The following is a 17519-nucleotide window of genomic DNA, read 5'->3' as shown; positions in this document are numbered from 1 at the left end:
CACAACTTCTTGTTTCATTGATTATTTGCATTTTTAATTTTTCTTTCATTTCTTCCATGTTTTTCTTTTTGTGTACTGCTTTTGCGTTTGACTCATTCTTGTTTTGTTTCAAGGCCCCGAGGTGCATCCTTAAGCGGTCTGTTAGAGAAATCTCTGCTTTTTAAATGTAGACACTTACAGCTGTGAAGTCCCTTTTAGAACTGCTCCCATTGTGTCCCACAGGTTTGGGCGTGTCTTCATTTTCTTTCAATTCTAGCAATTTCCTAATGTCCTTCCTTAGTAACCCAGTCATCATTAAGTTGCCATCTCCCTAAGTTTGTGTGTTTTCTACGCATTCTCTTACTGTTGATTTCTAGCTTTATTCAATATTGGTAGATACAATACAAGAGGCTATTTCCATTTTCACATGTTTGTTGATAAGTATTGTGGCAGTTTGAATGAACAATGTCTTTCACAGGTTCGTATGCTTTAACACTTGTTCTCCAGTTGGCAGTGCTGTTTCTGCAGGTTATGAAGCCTTTAGGAAGCGAAGACTCACTGGAGGAAGTCCACCACTGGTGGCGGAAGTAGGAGGCTTTGAGGTTTATAGTCTTGCCCACTTTCTGTTCTCTCCTTTTGCTTCCCATACGTGAGTGGAAATGCGATCCGCCAGCTTCCTGCTCCTGCCACCAAGCCATGCCTTCCCTTCCATCATGGACTCTGTCCCTCTGAAACTATAAGCTAAAAATAAAGCCTTTCTTCCTTTAGCTGCTTTTGGTCACCATATTTTACACAGCAACAGAAAAGTAATCCACTTGCATTGTGCCCTAACAAATGATCTTATTTTAGAGAAAGTTCTGTGGGCTGCTGAGAAGAATGTGTATTTTGTAGTATTAGATAGAATGTTGTGGAGACATCTATGAAGTCCATTTTATGTAGGATGTCGTGTAACTCCCTGGTCTCTGTGTTTTTTGTCAGGGTGATGAGAGTAGGATACTGAAATCACTCACTATTAGTGTGTTAAGGTTAATCTGTGACTTTACACAGTGTCTTATGAAATTGTGTGTGCCTATGTTTGTTGTATGTATGTTTAGAATTGCAAATGTCCTTTTGAAAAGGAAACTTGATTTGCAATTTCTATTATCTAAATTATGCCCTCTCTTATTTTTATATAATATATAATTTATATAATTAACTTTCAGAAATGAAACAACCTTTTGATGGATTGTTCCATTAATCAATGTGAGGTGACCTTCTTGATCTCCTCTGAGTTAAATTGGCTTGGAGTCTATGTTGTCAAATGCCAAGATAATGACTCCCATTCCCTGGTTCCTTCTGCTTGGAAAACCTTTTCTCATCCCTTTGCCAGTGTATTTCTTGGAGGTAGAAACAAAATGGATTCTGGTTTTTGTTTTCTTTCTTTCTTTCTTTCTTTTTTTCTTTTGTTCTTTTTTTTCTTAATATGCTAGTCTGTCTCTTCTGATTTGGGAACTAAGGCATTGAAGAGTTATTATTTAAAGATGTGCAATAATTCATGTCATTTTGTTGATTATGTTGCATCTGTTGTTTTGCTAACCCTCATTTGTTTAACCATAGTTATACCCCCTTTAATTTTTCCCTACTGCTCCTGAGTGTGTTTATCATTTTCTTCAGTCTAAAAAGTTCTGCTCAATATCCTCTGCAGAGCTGGCTTAGCAATCATAAACTCCTTTAGCCTGCTTTTATTTCTACATCGATTGCAATAGATAATTTTGCAGGGTATAGAAGCTGGGTTGTTGTTTTTCAGAATTTGGAATAGATCTTTCTCTGCCCTTCTGGCTTTGGAAATTTCTTTAGAGAGATCAGCTGTTATGCTTATTGGCACGCCTTTGTTTGTGACATTTTTCTCTCTTGCCGCTATGTTCTGTGAGCTATATAGTCAGTGTTTTAACTGTGATGTGATGTAGGGAGATGGTCTTGCCTATTTGGATTTTTATATGCCTCTTCTACTTAGATGGGCCTCTCTTTAGGTTCAGGTAATTTCCTGCTGATTGTATTGAGAACATTTTCTATGCCTTTTGCATGGTGCTAGTCTACTATATCCATAATTAATAAATTTGATTTTTTTCACAGTGTCCCGAAATTATTGCATATGCTCTTTGTATTTTTGTGTAAATTTATTGTTGTTTTCAACTGAATGTACAAAGTCCTATACCTTGTCTTCAAGTCCTGACATTCTCCCTTCCTGTGAACCATTCTATCAGTGAGGCTATTCATTGAGTGTTTTATTTGACTTAGTGAAACTCTCATTTCCAGCATCGTTTCAGCTTGGTTTTTCTTCGGTATGTTTGTCTCTTTAACACACTTCATTTTCAGATCCTACATTGACTTCCTTATTTTATCCAGCTGTTTCTGTGTCTTTTTTCATTTCTTTGAACATATTTATCCTTACTCCTTTGGAAATTCTTTGTCTAGAATTTCATCTAAGTCCCTGTCGTGGGGCATTTACTGTGGTATTTGTTGGATTTTGGAAGGGACATGTCTTCAGTTTTCATGTGTTTTGTATTGAGATTTGTATATCAGGAGTCAGATTGTTGACTGTATTTAAAAAAAAAAAAAAAACTGTTTTGAATTTAGGTCACCTTCCCCCCTCCCCTCCAGTTGGGAGTGTTTTCAATATCCAGAAGAGGCTAGGTCATAGGAGGTTGAGACATCATTCTTCTTTGTGAAACACCAGGGAACCGGACTCTATTCCCAGCCCTACCCTGTAACAACAGTTGATAGCCAGAGGTAGGTAGACACACTAGCAAAACAGAATAATAGTTGATTGTGCCACAAGCACCCCTTAAGTGCTAGTCATTTTAGAAAATAAATGGGTATGACTTTGGGTGCTAAACACAGATGGAATAGATGAGGAGGGAGAGAAAGCTGGGTGGAGACATGGGTTAAAAAACTCATGCTCTGAGGCTGGCTCTTGTTTATCTCTCGTGTGCTCCTTCTCTAACATGCTTTTTGTTAGCTTCTTGGGACAGTCTCAGTACGTAGCCCCAAATGACCTAGTAGTCACCACATTTAGCCCAAGGTGGCCTCAAATTCAAGACAATGCTCCTGTCTCAGCCTCCTGAGTTCTAGAATTACAGGCATGTGTTACCATGCTCAACTTTGTGATTTAAAATTTTTATAGCTTAAGATTAAAAAAGTGATAGTTGCACATGTTTATGGGGCACAGTGTAACATTTTCATATATGTATATATTATGAAGGTTACAGTAGAGTAGTTAACATGCTGATCGCCTTACATAGTGGTGATACCGTTTAAATCTAGTCTTTTTAACAGCTTTCAAATACATGGCCCCTATTCACTTTGGTTGTATTTTTCTGTCATAAATCCTGCACACTTACTGTCTGGCTGGAACACTGTGGTATTTGCACAGCTCCTTCCTGTCCTGACAATGGCCCACCCCCAAGCTTCTGGTAACTACATTCTGTCCTCTGCCTCTGTGTCTGACTTTTTCAGGTACCACATGTACACTGAACCATATGCTTGTCTTTCAGTGCCTAGCCCATTTATCTTAGCGCATCTCTCCAGGTTTACTAACACTGTCACAGTGACACATGCTTTGCTTCTTTTCATTTCTGGCTGGATTGTGTCTCATTGGGGATATGCTCTACACTTTGTTTATCCATTAATTTGCTGCTAGACATTCAGGTCAATTCCACATCCTTGCTAGAGCTCGTATATTTTTGTTAGTGAATAGTAGTGCATCCTAAGACAGTCTGTTTCTGGGACATTATGGTTGCTTCCGATTTGGGACAACCATGAATAAAGCTGCTGTAGGCACCGTGTATGGGTTTTTGTGTGTACATATTTTCAGACCACTTGAGTAAATGGCAGAAAGTCCATTTGTTCGATCATCCAGGCAGACTTTGTAAAGGACTGTCACTCTCTTTTCTCTAGTGGTCATCCTCTTTTGCATATCTACATTCTTCCCAGGTGTTAGTGGTCTCTATATTTGGGTTTCATCCATTTCAAGACATGTGGTGGTGTGTCATTGTTTGGATTTGCAGTCCCCAACCACTAAGATGCTGAACAGTTTTCATGTGCTTACTTTCCATGGTCTTTCTCATCTGGTGAAATGACTATTCACATCTCTTGCCCATTTTTTAAGTTGACTTTTCTGCTTTCTGATGATTTCAAGAGATCTTTGCAACCATGAGTTGGTGTGTATTTACAATTCCAGCACTCTGGAGGCTGAGGCAGGGGAGTAACTTGTATTTAATACCAGCCTGAACAAATTAGAGAATATTCTTGATACTAGTCCTGTATTACAAATATTTTCCCTTAGTCTTTTCATAACTTTGTGAGGAAAATTTCTACAGCAGATGTTTTAAATTAATACTGCCCATAACTTTTTTCTTTCTATATTGTGCCCTGTTCTGTGTCTAAAAACTCTCTCCAAACTTAAGCTCATCTAGATTTTCTTCCTTGTCAACTTGCAGAATTCTTATGGTTTTCTGTTTATAGTTGGTAGGCTTATAAGTCATTCGGAGTTATTTTTTATTAAAGAAACAAGATTTTTTTTTCTTCCTGGATAACACTCTTCCAACACAATTTGTTGAACAGACTAGCATATCTCAATATTCTTGGCTCTTCTGCCAAAGATCAGGTGATTATGATTGTGTGGGTCTGCCTCTCTGTCTTCCACTTACCGATCTCGCTCTCCTTTGCTGATGGCGTACTGCCTATGCTGCTATGGCTCTAATGCAGGGCTTGAAGTCAGGTGCTGTCAGTTCTCTGTCCCTAATTTCAGCAAGGTTGTCCATGGCCCTGGTTCTGGGCTTTCTCAGCAGCAAAGTAGGGACTTCTGTTCTTTTCAGCTTTGCAAATCTTGGAGGTATGAGGCGTTTGAGTACACTGTAGGTGTAAAATGAACATTAGTACCTATTAGACATTTTGTATCTGAAAAAATTTTTCCTAAAGCAGAAAGAATGAAAGAATTAATATTATTCACGGTAAGATGCCCACTCTCATCTTTAATTCTCTTGGAAGGTTGGGATTTCAATCTAACTGACTCGGTTTCATTTCCAGTTCTTACTATTCATGTGATTGACAGTTATTTTTCAAAGTCAGTGTTCTAAGTGGGCAACATAGGACCAGGCAGCAGAAGGGCAGGGTTCTAACAGCAACTGTGGGACTGAAGATATTGCTTAGGATGCTTCTGGCTATAAGGGAAACATTACTTTTCCTCTGAGGAATATCTTTATTTGGTAGCCCTTTAGCAGACTCTCCTTGACCCCATACCTGAAATTAATCTGGATGCTTTATGCAGACCTCTTATGGGCTGGATAGGACCCTTCTTTCCTGAACAAATTAATACCTGATATTCAAATGAAATGGGGTTCAACTAGCAAGATGGGGGAGAATGGGTCTTAGTTAAGGCAATTGACACTGCTGGCTGCTCTGAGTGACCTTAACTAAATTTCTTAACCTACCTGGCCTTAATTCGGTTGTCTACAAAATAGATGCTATACGTGGAATTCTTTGAACAAGTGTTTGGCATATATTGTTCATTTAATCTTCACAGAAAGCTGAAACTGTGCTATTTTCATTTTACAGATGAATAAAAGCTAAGCAAATTGTACATAGTCACAGGTTCATAGGCAATATTGTTGAGCATTATAGGATGGTTTTCAAGTCTAAAATTCCAGAAGTAGGTAAATTAACATAAAGTATGTGAGTGCATATATTTTAGATCAGGTATGGTGAATGGTGGGACAGTTTGTTTAATAATGTTTAAATATAATTGCCTCCAGGAATTTTATGATGAGTGGCCAATCAAGCTTGGAGAAGTTGAACCTTATAAAGGACCAAAGACTCCAGATGGCAGGGTAAATATGAACATCTTCTTTAGTGTTGTCTGAGTACAGTGCCAAGGAACTAAAGTGCATGGAAGAAATAAACTTCACCGGTGCTCTGCCAAGCTCTGTCCAGTACAGCAGAGTGGACCATAACATCTCATTAAACTCTTGCTTTCCTTTTCCACAAACCCCGAGCTTGGTGATGGCTCTGTGGTTCTCTTCAGGGTAGCTATGTGGTTTTCTGCATCAGGGAGCATCAGAGCCGCTGGCATAACGTTGTTGTTTGTTTTGGTTTTTGAGGCAGAGTTTCTCTGAGTTACAACCCTGGCTGTTCTGGAACTCACTTTGTAGATCAGGCTGGTCTTGAACTCACAGAGATCTGCCTGCTTCTGCCTCCCCAAGTGCTGGGATTAAAGGCGGCGTGTGCCACGACCACCTGGCAGCACAATGTTTTAAGAAGTTCTTGGGTCCTTTTTCAGCTGTGCAGGATGGGGCTCTCCTGGGGGCTGGGTAAGGTTTACAGCCACATTCAATTGCAAGCTTCATGGAGGCAGGGAACATATTCGCTTCTCCACCGCCATAGTCTGGGAAACAGAAGTTGATGGCTTGTTGGGGCCTCAGATTCTCCATCTGCTCCAGTCGCTTCCAGCATTGACCTCCATTGTGGAGGTGCCTGCTGAGATGAGCTGGGAGAGAAGAGCTGTGTACTCATTGCATGGTCAATGTATGCCTGCAGTTGATAAAGTATTTGATTTTTTTCCCCAGTAAAGTCATTAATGTCAGCTGCAGCTGGACAAGAAGAAATCTGTTAAAAGCAAAGACAGAGTTGCTAGTGGCTTGGTTATCAGACTCCCCCCAAAACTATTTGGGTAACGTCAGATTTTTAACATGACATCGAGCCCACTCTTACTGTGTGGGTGCAGTCAATATACTTTCTCTTGTCTGATTATCAGCCAGTCACTAATATATGAGTAGTTTACTAAGTTACATTATACAGAAAACGGTGGCTAGGAAGCCAGGTGCTATTTATAAGAATTTCAAAACACATATTTTCCAGTGAAGATTGTTTTGTGTGTGTGTGTGGGGGGGAGTAATACTGTGCCCACAATCTTCTTCCCTCCTAGGAAATCATCTTTTATAAAATCATCGATTACATTTTACATGGAAAAGAAGAGATCAACGTGATTCCGTGCGTGTTTCCCTGAAGTAGCCATGGGAGTTGCCGCTGGGGTTTCGAACCTGATCTTTTCTATATATGACAATGATTTTTCTAATCTTCTCCAAGGTCACCGCCTGCAGACCACTGGACACTCCTTAGTGGATTACCAACATATGTTGCTGAAAATGGATTTGTAAGTCATTAGACAAACTTAAATGCTAAATAACTGTGTGTGAAACTCTCATTTGTTACAAAGTAAATACAAGAGTTGAACCAAGAGCACATTTGAAAGGGGTGAGATGACCGCTTTCTTTGGCACAGGAGAAAGGGAAGGAAGCCAGGAAAGACAATGTAAGTTAATCAGGGCTTTGCAATTACATTAAAATATTTAGTTAACTTAAGTTAAAAAAGATTCATCCATTCCTCAAGTGCACAATTTTCAGACATCCATTTAAAGCAAGGTATTCAAAGCAAGTCCATCTCAAGTGCTCTCCGGTCTTAATGACTATGAACATTTTCTCCAAGGCCTCACAGCATGTCCATGGCAGAAAGGTTAGAAGAACTGATGGGTTTGCATCTTTAAGACACACTCTCGAGGTCTAGGATCCATGAAATCATGCCAGACATTCAAATTAGATCATGAAATTAGCAATGCACCAAAGAGTCCTCAAGTTCTCAAGTTACCAATAGCCATGGAAACAGCAAGATGGAGCGTGTGTGGGGAGTGTGTGCCTATGATCCCAGCAGTGAGGAGGCTGATACAAGAGGATTGCTAATCCCAGGTACTGCGGAGCTGCCCAGAGAAACCCAGACTCACACAAAGAAACAAGTAACCAATGCCCCCCTCCCCCGCAAAGTAAACATGCACCAAAACATTTAAAAAAAAAAGCTTTGGAAGATTTCCACATTTTCTTTGTAAGGCTAGTGTAAAAAGTAGATCTGTCTCATCCATTCTTAGAAAGCCATTAACACCAGCAGTTTCCATGGATCACAGAGCTTTGAGTGACAGGTGAGAGATAATCCTTCAGACCTCACCTAAAATTGCAAGAATTTTGCGAGCAGGTAAATGTTGGCAGCGTGCACCCTCCACGGTAGAAGTGTTTACACCAGGTGAATGGGCAACTTATACAACCCCAGGGTTCTTCCCAAATCCTAGCCAGGAGAACCCATCCCACCAGCCCTCTTTGGAGATGCCAATTTGAGTTTCATCCAGTGAATTTGAACAGATCCCTAAACTTTCTTGGTCTTTAATTTCCTCATCTTTAAAAGGATAGGCTGCTCAACTGTTACCACCCAGATTTAGAATGCAATCTGTTGTTGAACTTGTTGTTAAATATTGTGTTAAGATCTGTCTGTGCATAAGACCCAGGTACAGGTGATTCAGAGCAACTCAAAATGGATACGAACAACAGTCTCTGAAATCCGGCTGTAAGAGCAGTGCCTCATAGGGAGTGACTAAAACACAGCCTGACCTTCTCCTCTTACCCCTCAGACACCTTACCTTGTGAAAGAATAGGAAGCAAGCCCCACATCTGCCCCCTAACACCTGCTTGGGCCGAGGGGTTGTTTGGAAGTCAAAGGACATCGCTTGGAGGTGGGAGAGTAGAGAGGAGCAAATATGGCACTAAACGTCAGTAAGTGAGACCGCAGAAGAGGAGTGACTTCACTGAGCCTAACCTAGGCCAACTAGATGTGGCCTCACCTAGGGAGTTCGTGTTGATGTGTTTATCAAGCTGCCAAGAGTGGGAAACTCTCACTCCACACACACACACACACACACACACACACACACACACACACACACACTCCTCTCCCCCACCTCCACACACACACACACACACACTGTGGGCTCCAACCTCATGATCTTCATGATGTTTCAGAAGGACTCTGTCTCTTGCTTCATAGATCTGCAACATGCTGAATGCCCCTGCAGACGAGTACTTTACATTTCAGGTAAGGGCGGCCATGAGACCCTGCCTCATCCCTGGAGGAAGGTATGTGCTTTCTCTGCCTCCTTACCCATAGAGTCTGCTTTACCCGTGCATTAGGTGTGGTCAGCAAGCACACACGTGGCCCAAGCTGCGAAACTCTAGCTGGGCCAATGACCATCGTGAAACAGATTTCTCAGTTAAGGAAGAAGGGGCCTGAGAGAAGAAAAATAAGAGAAGATGGGTGGTGTGTGTGTGTGTGTGTGTGTGTGTGTGTGTGTGTGTGTGTGTATGCATGAGTGCATGCTGACACACTCCCATTCCCTTCCATTCTTGGTTCTCTAGTGGCAACAACAGCTTGGTACATGACAGGGCCTCCATAGCCCTTGTGTGCATGAACGATTGGCTGGAGACATTGGCTCAATTCTAGCTCTGTGGGCCTTTCTCAACAGCCCTTCCTACAGTGTACTGTAACTATTATCTAAAGGAGAAAGCAAAAATTCTTCCTGGGTCTTGGATTTGAACTCCTTTTAACTACCATTCAGAAACCCACTTCTGGGAAAATCTTACCACAGAAAAGCCGGCCAACCAGCCCCTCTGTATTTACTGTCTGGGCTAACCCGCTTCTGTCCATTGTCACCGCTGTGGTTTGAATGCTACCCCTTAGAGCTCATGTGTTGAAAGTTTAATCCCTGAATTCATGTAACACTATTTCTTGGTGGGCGTATTTAGAGGAAATTCAGATCGCTGAGGGTGAAGCCAGAAGGCACAAGGCATCACTAGCTTCCTAAGAGAGCAAAGAAAGAGGTAAGCTGGCACGTCCAGGCCCTCTTGCCCTGTGATGGTTTCAGCCCTGCTATGATGCAGTGAGCAACCCCTCTGAGATTATGGAACCATGCTCTTAGACCCTCTCAGTGTCTCAAACGGTGAGAAACAGAAATTCACTTTTTTTTTTCTTTATAAATTCCCTAGCCTGTGGTACTCTATTACGGCAGCAGAAAAGAGTTGATAACAATGATAGGATTTTGGAGTTCATCTTCTTGCTAGTTTTATCTAATTCTCTGAAAGGAACTGCACATTACCTCTGCTAGACCTTCCTTTGGAGAACTAGATGAAACTTCTGTATCAGAGTGCTTCAGCCTGTCTTCTATGCTTGCTGGCACTCTGTGATCTGCATTTCCTAAACACTAAAGCCCTGATCTGAGTCAGGAGAAGAGACTGTCCTCCCTAGGGAGCATAGCCAATGTTTTCCTTTCTCTGTGCTGTGTAGACATACGGAGACCCATTGGTGCCTGAATGGAAGACTAGCTGCCTTAGGGTATGGGTGATTCCACACAGCTGCAAACTAAACCCTGTCTTGGGAAAACCTGCACACAGCTGTTAGGTTAAATGGAGGTTCCCCTGGCTGGCCTGCCCGTCCCTTTGCTTACTGACGTGGAAACCCACAAACACCATATGGTCCTGTTGCTTCTTGTCCTTCCCTCCCTGCAAACAGAGCCTGCCCCTAATCTATAGCAGTTGTGTGCCAGCATAGACTGCCCCTGTAAGAAAGGTGAACGGTGGATTTTCAAGTGTCTGTGTCTGGAGCCGCTGCTATGTAATCAATGAGGACGGAGTTCATCCAGCATTAGCAGCACCCACTGAGGTTTGAGGGGCCCTGGAGCCATGCTGTGAAAAGGATTGGGGGGACCATGTGGCTTCAGGAGTCCCTGTAATGGGACGAGACCCCAGTCTACAGTGATCTCCCAGAAACCCAGCATACTTCAGTGTGGTGCCCACGGGAATGTGCCTGTCAGAGCCCCAATGGTTCAGGACTGCTGGACCCTGCATTCATGTTTGTTACAAGGCCCTGCCTCCTAGACAGTGATTGAGGTGGCAGGCCCATCCGAGGCGGCAACTAAAATCCTCTGCTGGGCAATATTGACCTAGGAAAATCCAGCAGCCCTCTATTGCTCCAGAGCTGTGCTGAGGGGATTTTGCTCATCTTTGTGTCCATCCTTTCTCCATAGGCAGGGGAGGACCCTGTCTGTCTAACTACCATTCCCAGCTCTTTCCCCACGTCCCCTCCCAAGCAGGCCCTGTGTGTGACAGTCCCCTGAGTAGATATGTGATTGGGCATCTGCCATCCCCAGAGCATCAGTTTCCTTCCACACTCAGCTTTCCCGTTCTTACTCTGCTTCTCATGCCCTGTCCTGATTATCATTATTCTCAATTGCACCTACAAAATGTTGGATGGAAAATGTTGAAAATGAGCTATTTGGGGGGCAAACCAACAGAGGCAGTGTGGTTCTCAAGCTGTGTTCCCTGGAGATCAATGTAACAACAGCAAACATCAAAGCATCACTTAGCCCTGGAAAAAAACATCATAAGCCTGTTGTTCTGAAGGCCAGAGTATAAAATGTTTCATACTGTACTAAACTCAAGATGTCAGAGGATGGTGTTCCTTTGGGAAGATGCTAGGGAAGAACCTGGGTCCTGACCCTCCCAGACCCTTGGTTCCTATAGGCTGCTGGGATTCCATGGTCCATGGCCTCTTCTGTCTTCCACATCAGTAGCTGGACCACCAGACCCTTCTCTGAGGGATGCTCCTTCCCTGATTTTGACTTCACTGCTTTTAAGATTCTTAGTTATTGTATTTGTCCTCCTGTAAAATCCAGGGTAACTTCTGCTTTCTCAGTTAACCGATTGGTAACTATAATTTCATCTGTAAGGTCACATTCATGGGTCCTGGATTAGGCCTAGGCATCTTTGGCCAGGGAGTCTTCTTCGTTCTACTTACCTGGCAGTGTTCCCCAAATTAGACTAAGGAAGCCTTCCTTTAAAGAGACCCTCAACTCTGGGTGGGTTTGAGGAAGTGGTGGAGGAGTATATAGAATTGTCTAATTAAAGTTTTTTTGTCCTAAATTTTAGATTTCTTATATCACTTTGCAGTAAAAAAAAAAAAACTCTAATTAACAGTAAAACAAATGAAGATGAACAAATAGCTAATGGACAATTACTAAGACATCTGAAGCAGCCAGTAAAGCTTATTTTGCAAGGTTTAAGATTATACATGAAGTATGTGGGTTCTAGGTAGTTCCAAGAATGGAACTTTGGGAACATTGTATACTGCATTCTTATTTCTTAAGCTTTGACCTTTAAGGCCCACACACTGTGGTTTAGTTTCTCTGCTTTTCACTATAAGGGCAATGACTGGTGATAAATAATAAATAGGTCATTTGTACATGCACAAACCCACACACACACACACACACACACACACACACACACACACACACACGTCTACCCACCTGCTCACCACCCCACATATATACAGGTGTCTTAGTTAGAGTTTCTATTGCTGTAAAGAGACACCATGACCATGACAACTCTTATAAAGGAAAACATTTAATGGGGTGGCTTACATTTTCAGAGATGTAGTCCATTATCATCGTGGCATGATGGTATGCAGGTAGACATCATGCTGGAGAGAAGGAGCTGAGGGTTCTTGCTCAGGCAACAGGAAGTGGTCTGAGACACTGGGCAGTTTCTTGAGCAAATCAGACTTCAAATCCCACCTCCACAGTGACACATTTCCTCCAAAAAGACCACACCTACTCCAACTCCATACTCCCTTTGTGGGGGCATTTTCTTTGAAACCATCACAATACATAACTAAAACTTTTAAGTATATGTAAAAATAAAATATTTTTTATAAAGAATCTATTGCCTCTGGTGTACCAGGCTTTTTCTTTTGGGCCATCAACCAGCTCCCAAATAATGACACAGAGACTTAATATTAGTTATGAATGTTCATCCTTGTCTTAGCTCTTATTTCAATCTGTTTCTCTTCATCTACATTTTGCCTTGGGGCTTTTTGCCTTCTTTCTTTCCATGTATCTTGCTTTCCTACTATCTCTATGTCTGACTGTCTGGCTTCTGCCTGGTTTCTTGTCCCTGGTGTGTTCCCCTCTTTCTCCTCATTCTCTTCTCTCATTCCTCTCAAGATGAGATTTCTTGTCCTGTATGTTATCTCTTCCCAACAGTCCCATCTATCCTTACTCTGCCTAGCTATTAGAATTCAGTTCTTTACTAATCAGGTGGGCAGGGCGAAACAAATGCAACACATCTTTACATACTCAAACAAATGCAGCATAAGCAAACGTAACACATCTTTATACATCCAAGTAACACTTCAAAGCATAAACAAATGTTACACATTTTTACCTAGTTAAACATAATATTCTACAACACTGTGGTCCTTGGTCACATTTTGAGAAACATTTCTGAAGCTATTTGTTTGCACCCCTCCAGTGAGCATGGGAGCATCTTGACCTGTGGTTGACACATTGTAATCTAGCAACTGGCCTGGGTCTTGGGTGTCATAGGGTCTCACAGTTTTTACTAATCACAACATACCATAGAGCGAAAGACTATCTCGATGGATTAGATAGAAATTATACTAAGTACTTTAACAGAAAGATCCTAACATATGAAATTAACTACACAAACATTGCAAGATGGAGACAGTGCAAAGGGAGCAGAGAGGTAGCATAAGAAGCTCTTTCCATCCCCAGAGGTGGGGAACAAAGGAGAAGGTTACAGTGTCAGAACATAGTTGCTTTAGTTCTGGAACATTTGAATGGATGGCCAAAAATATTCATCCCAACCATGTACTCACCCCAAGATTTACTTTAAAATAAGCTGAGTGTGGTTGTAGGTGTTGTGGGAAGACTGCATTGTGGTGATGGGATATTTCAATTGATTCTAATAGTTGTTGAAATTTTCCAAAAGAGATAAACAAATACACAAGCACAAAGACACATATAAATCTGGTGAGACCCTAGTAAGGTCTATGGTTTGTATATTGTCCGTTTCCTGGGTTTTGGCACTGTACTGCAGTTACAGGAGATGCTTCCCTTGGTAGGAACTGAATGAAGAGGCCAAGGATTTCTCTGTATGTTTCTTTGGAAACATCTTGTGAATCTATAGTTGTTTCATAATTGAAGAGTGAATATGTTAAAGTAACTTAATTTCCCTTATTTTTTATAGAAAGGACCGGTAGATGAGACTGGCTGGGTCATTAAAAATGTCTTGTCCCTGCCTATTGTTAACAAGAAAGAAGACATTGTGGGAGTGGCTACATTTTACAACAGGAAGGACGGGAAGCCCTTTGATGAGCATGACGAGCACATCACTGAGGTAAATGTGGGGAAGAGCAACAGATGTATCTGAACATCATGGACAGCGACTGCATACTCCTTGGTCTGAATGACATTCCAAAGAACACTAAGACACGAGTCTCACAGCTGTAATGAAGATGCTGTTGTTGCATCATTTCTGTTTCTGGATTTCTATACACTGCCACGTTTTATGTTCAAGCACAAAGTTTTGATTTCACTCAAATTCTTTCCAATCCTATAAAAACAGCAAAGAATACTTTTATTCCCCACCCTTCTTCTGTTATACTCTCCCTCGTTCTTGGCCTCAAACTCCTGCTTAATTTTTAGGTCCTATATTTTATTCTGTTTATAATTCCTTTCCCACAGTAGAATATTCTCGAATCATGACACTTTAAAAAGCAAAGCTTAGGCAGTCTTACTGTTTGGGCAATAATATTCTTTTTTCCTTATGTTGGTACAAAGAGCTGGGTTGGCAGCTTGGGTGGGGGAAGGGCTGGTGAAGTCCCATCCCTTAGCTGAGGGTGGATTGGAAATTGGCGGCTTCGGGAGAAGGGTCAGTTTCCTTGGGGGGGTGGGGAGAGCCACTGAGATGCTGCTACTCATGCTCCAGTAGGTGGGCCCACACCTGCGCACGCGCACAGTGCTCAGTGGACCCAGTGGGTTTAAGTGCAGAGCACATGAAGGTAAGAGGCGGAAGTGGGAATGGGGCACTAGGCGAAGAATTGGGAAGAAGAGAGCAAAGGTGAATTGAAAACCAAACACATTACGTGCACACATGAAATCTTCCAACAATAGCGAACATAATAAACGTAATTTCTAAAAAAGAACCGGGATGGGCGTGGTGGAAGGGAGAGATCGCCACAGGACAGCGTGAACCTTGTTGCACACAAAGCGACTTTCCGTTACCTTTAGAGGATCTGAGTCACTGTTTCTTACACCAGACTTTAACCCAGTTCCTTGGATGGTCTCTTTTAAACACTGACACCTATGAGAGACTGAGCAAACTGGAAAGCAGAAAGGACCTTGCTCAGGAAATGGTGATGAGCCGCACAAAAGCCACCGCCGATGAAATCGGCTCGATTTTGGTAAGTGGGGAGCGCAGTCCTGTGGACAGTGGGTGGCATTTAACCTCAGCTTCTGGAAATCACTGGGAAGTCAGACTAAAGAAAAGAGGCAGAGGATAAGGAGAGGGGACTCCCAGAGGTGGGGGAGGAGCTGCTCACCAGTGAGCTGGTCTTCCTGGAAATCGGAACTGCAGTGTCCCAATAGCACTTTGTGACAAATGGGGGGTGTAGGAGCAGAAGCAGTGACATCTAGACTCATGTGTATTAGTGAGGGAAACAATATTTGAAGAAGAGCAATGCATCAGTCAGTCATTATCCTTAAATGCTGCGTAACAACCATTGTATCAGCTCCCTAAGCACTAGTAAGCAGCTATGTTCTATTTACATAGCTGCAGGCTCTGACTGACCTTAGTGACCAAGCTGTGAGTCTGGTTTGTTCCATGACCTCTCAACTTTTGTGGACCAGCAGCAACCTGGTGACTTTGCTCATGTGGCGGTCTCCTACAGTCACATGAAATCACATGATCAAGTCCACTATCTTCTGTTGAGGGAGCCAGTGGATTTTTGCAGATAGTATTCCAATTACTACAAAAGTAACTTGTTTTGTTCGGAGATAAGGTTTCTCTGTGTAGCTTTGGCTGTACTGGAATTCACTCTGTAGACCAGACTGGCCTTGAACTCACAGAGATGCACATGCCTCTGCCTCCTGAGTGCTGGGGTTAAAGGTGTCTGACCTTTATTCCTTGCTTGCTTTTTCCCAGTTTTTGTTTTGTTTTGTTTGTTTTTTTGAGGGCGTATATAGGTGTAGTGTGGTGTGAGGTGTTGGTTTTGTTTTGCCATTAAGAGTTAAAAGGTATCTGAGTGAAGTGTTGATAAAGATGAGAATACGTGCATGAATCATGTACAACTGCTATTGGGCAATGAGAGAGAGAGAGAGAGAGAGAGAGAGAGAGAGAGAGAGAGAGAGAGAGAGAGAGAGAGGTAAGTCACTCTGTTTCCTTCTTCCCTTTCGGGCCTGCCTGTAACCCATAGCTTGGCTTTAAGATGGCTACTGCTACATTTTGGGAAGGGAGAGAACTCAAATCATGTTAGGTTATTTCTCCAGTCTAGTCTTCCTAATCACTTGCGGGTATGGCTCTTCCCACACAGAGTGTCTTCGTGTGTGGCAGGTGTGTAGCCTATTTTAACTATATCTTGACTGGTTTTAATAGTGGAGGGATCGGACGGAAACCTTTGTAGAAACTGCACGCCTCTATTGCTTTTCCATTTTAGAAATTTAAGGAGAAGTTACACGTAGATGTAACTGAAGAGGGTGAAGAGGGACAGCTCCTGGCCCTATTGGTAAAGTGTTTCCCCGCTGGTCCCATATTCTTTTAGTAGAATCTATTTGGGTACCCATTCTCATTTTTTCAAGTAAATGTTGAGTTTCCTCTTCCTTGACATTTCCCAAGACTGGGAAGAAAGATTTCTTCTAACGGTTGATCTTTTGGCTTTCTGCTTTTCCCCATCATTGTTCAACATAGTTCAGCCCACAAAGATCATTTACAATTGGAGCTAAACTAGATAACTGCAAGATGCCCCCCCTTGGGAGCCGTGGCTAGGTTTATCTTCGTAGCTTCGGGTTGTAGCATAGCCATCCCAGAGGGCATCAGGGAGACAGACCTCAGCCTTTCTCAGGGCAATGGCCATGGTGGGAAAGCACCAAGCAGGAGGAGTGGGCAGCAGCTGTGTGGGCTACACCAGACCTGCAGGGGAACTCAGTTCAGACCCGTGGGCTGAGGGTACGTACCCTCAGCACTGTGCTGACCAGACACAAAGATACAGAAAAGCAGGTCACTTCCTTCCAGGAGTTGGAAGTTTCCCCTGAGATCAGTTCATACACATTTCAACACCAAATGGAAAATGCCTGCTTCTAGCAAAACTATGGTTTCAGTGCCTGGGCTGCCCCCTCATGCCCTGTTCCCTGCTGATCCCCAGAGACCTGTGTGCCCTCCTCTGCCTTGTCTTCCGCCATGGCAAGTCCTAGCTCCTCCTCCCTCCATCCCCTGCTCTGTTCCTTCCCTTCCTCCTTTTGGCAGCTTAGCCCCTTCAGAATTCCCCCTCATTTGATTAGTGGGAACCTGTCTCCAGGCACCCGTTTATCCCACAGCACTGAGTGCACAGTGCCCTGTCCGGCAATTATCCTGAGCACTTGTCCTTCATGGGTCTGCATTTTATAAGCACCTCGCTGAACTACATTCCTTATTGCAAAGATCCATTTTTTTTTTTAAATCTCCCAAGTCACAATCATGACTATGTTGTCCATTTCCCTTCCCCTCCCCCACATATTCCTAAGTTCTTTGTGGTGAGTTTAAAATAAAAACTTTCCACGACAGAAAGAAGAGAGCCTT

General features: G+C 42.6%; 1 protein-coding gene across 1 annotated transcript in view; it reads left to right on the top strand.

Moving 5' to 3' along the window:
• Pde6c (phosphodiesterase 6C) overlaps nucleotides 1-17519 on the top strand; it is a 46341-nt gene that overhangs the window by 7901 nt on the left and 20921 nt on the right. The window contains exons 5-11 of the mRNA XM_051199671.1: nucleotides 5772-5846; nucleotides 6941-7005; nucleotides 7102-7168; nucleotides 8881-8928; nucleotides 13935-14084; nucleotides 15007-15150; nucleotides 16402-16470. Coding sequence (XP_051055628.1) covers nucleotides 5772-5846; nucleotides 6941-7005; nucleotides 7102-7168; nucleotides 8881-8928; nucleotides 13935-14084; nucleotides 15007-15150; nucleotides 16402-16470 — 618 coding nt within the window. The remainder of the gene's footprint in view (nucleotides 1-5771; nucleotides 5847-6940; nucleotides 7006-7101; nucleotides 7169-8880; nucleotides 8929-13934; nucleotides 14085-15006; nucleotides 15151-16401; nucleotides 16471-17519) is intronic.

This window comes from Phodopus roborovskii, unplaced genomic scaffold (assembly GCF_943737965.1).
Source record: "Phodopus roborovskii unplaced genomic scaffold, PHOROB, whole genome shotgun sequence".
NCBI classification, from domain to species: Eukaryota; Metazoa; Chordata; class Mammalia; order Rodentia; family Cricetidae; genus Phodopus; species Phodopus roborovskii.
Note: the sequence above shows the minus strand (reverse complement) of the source record. Positions and strands in the feature narration are given on the sequence as shown.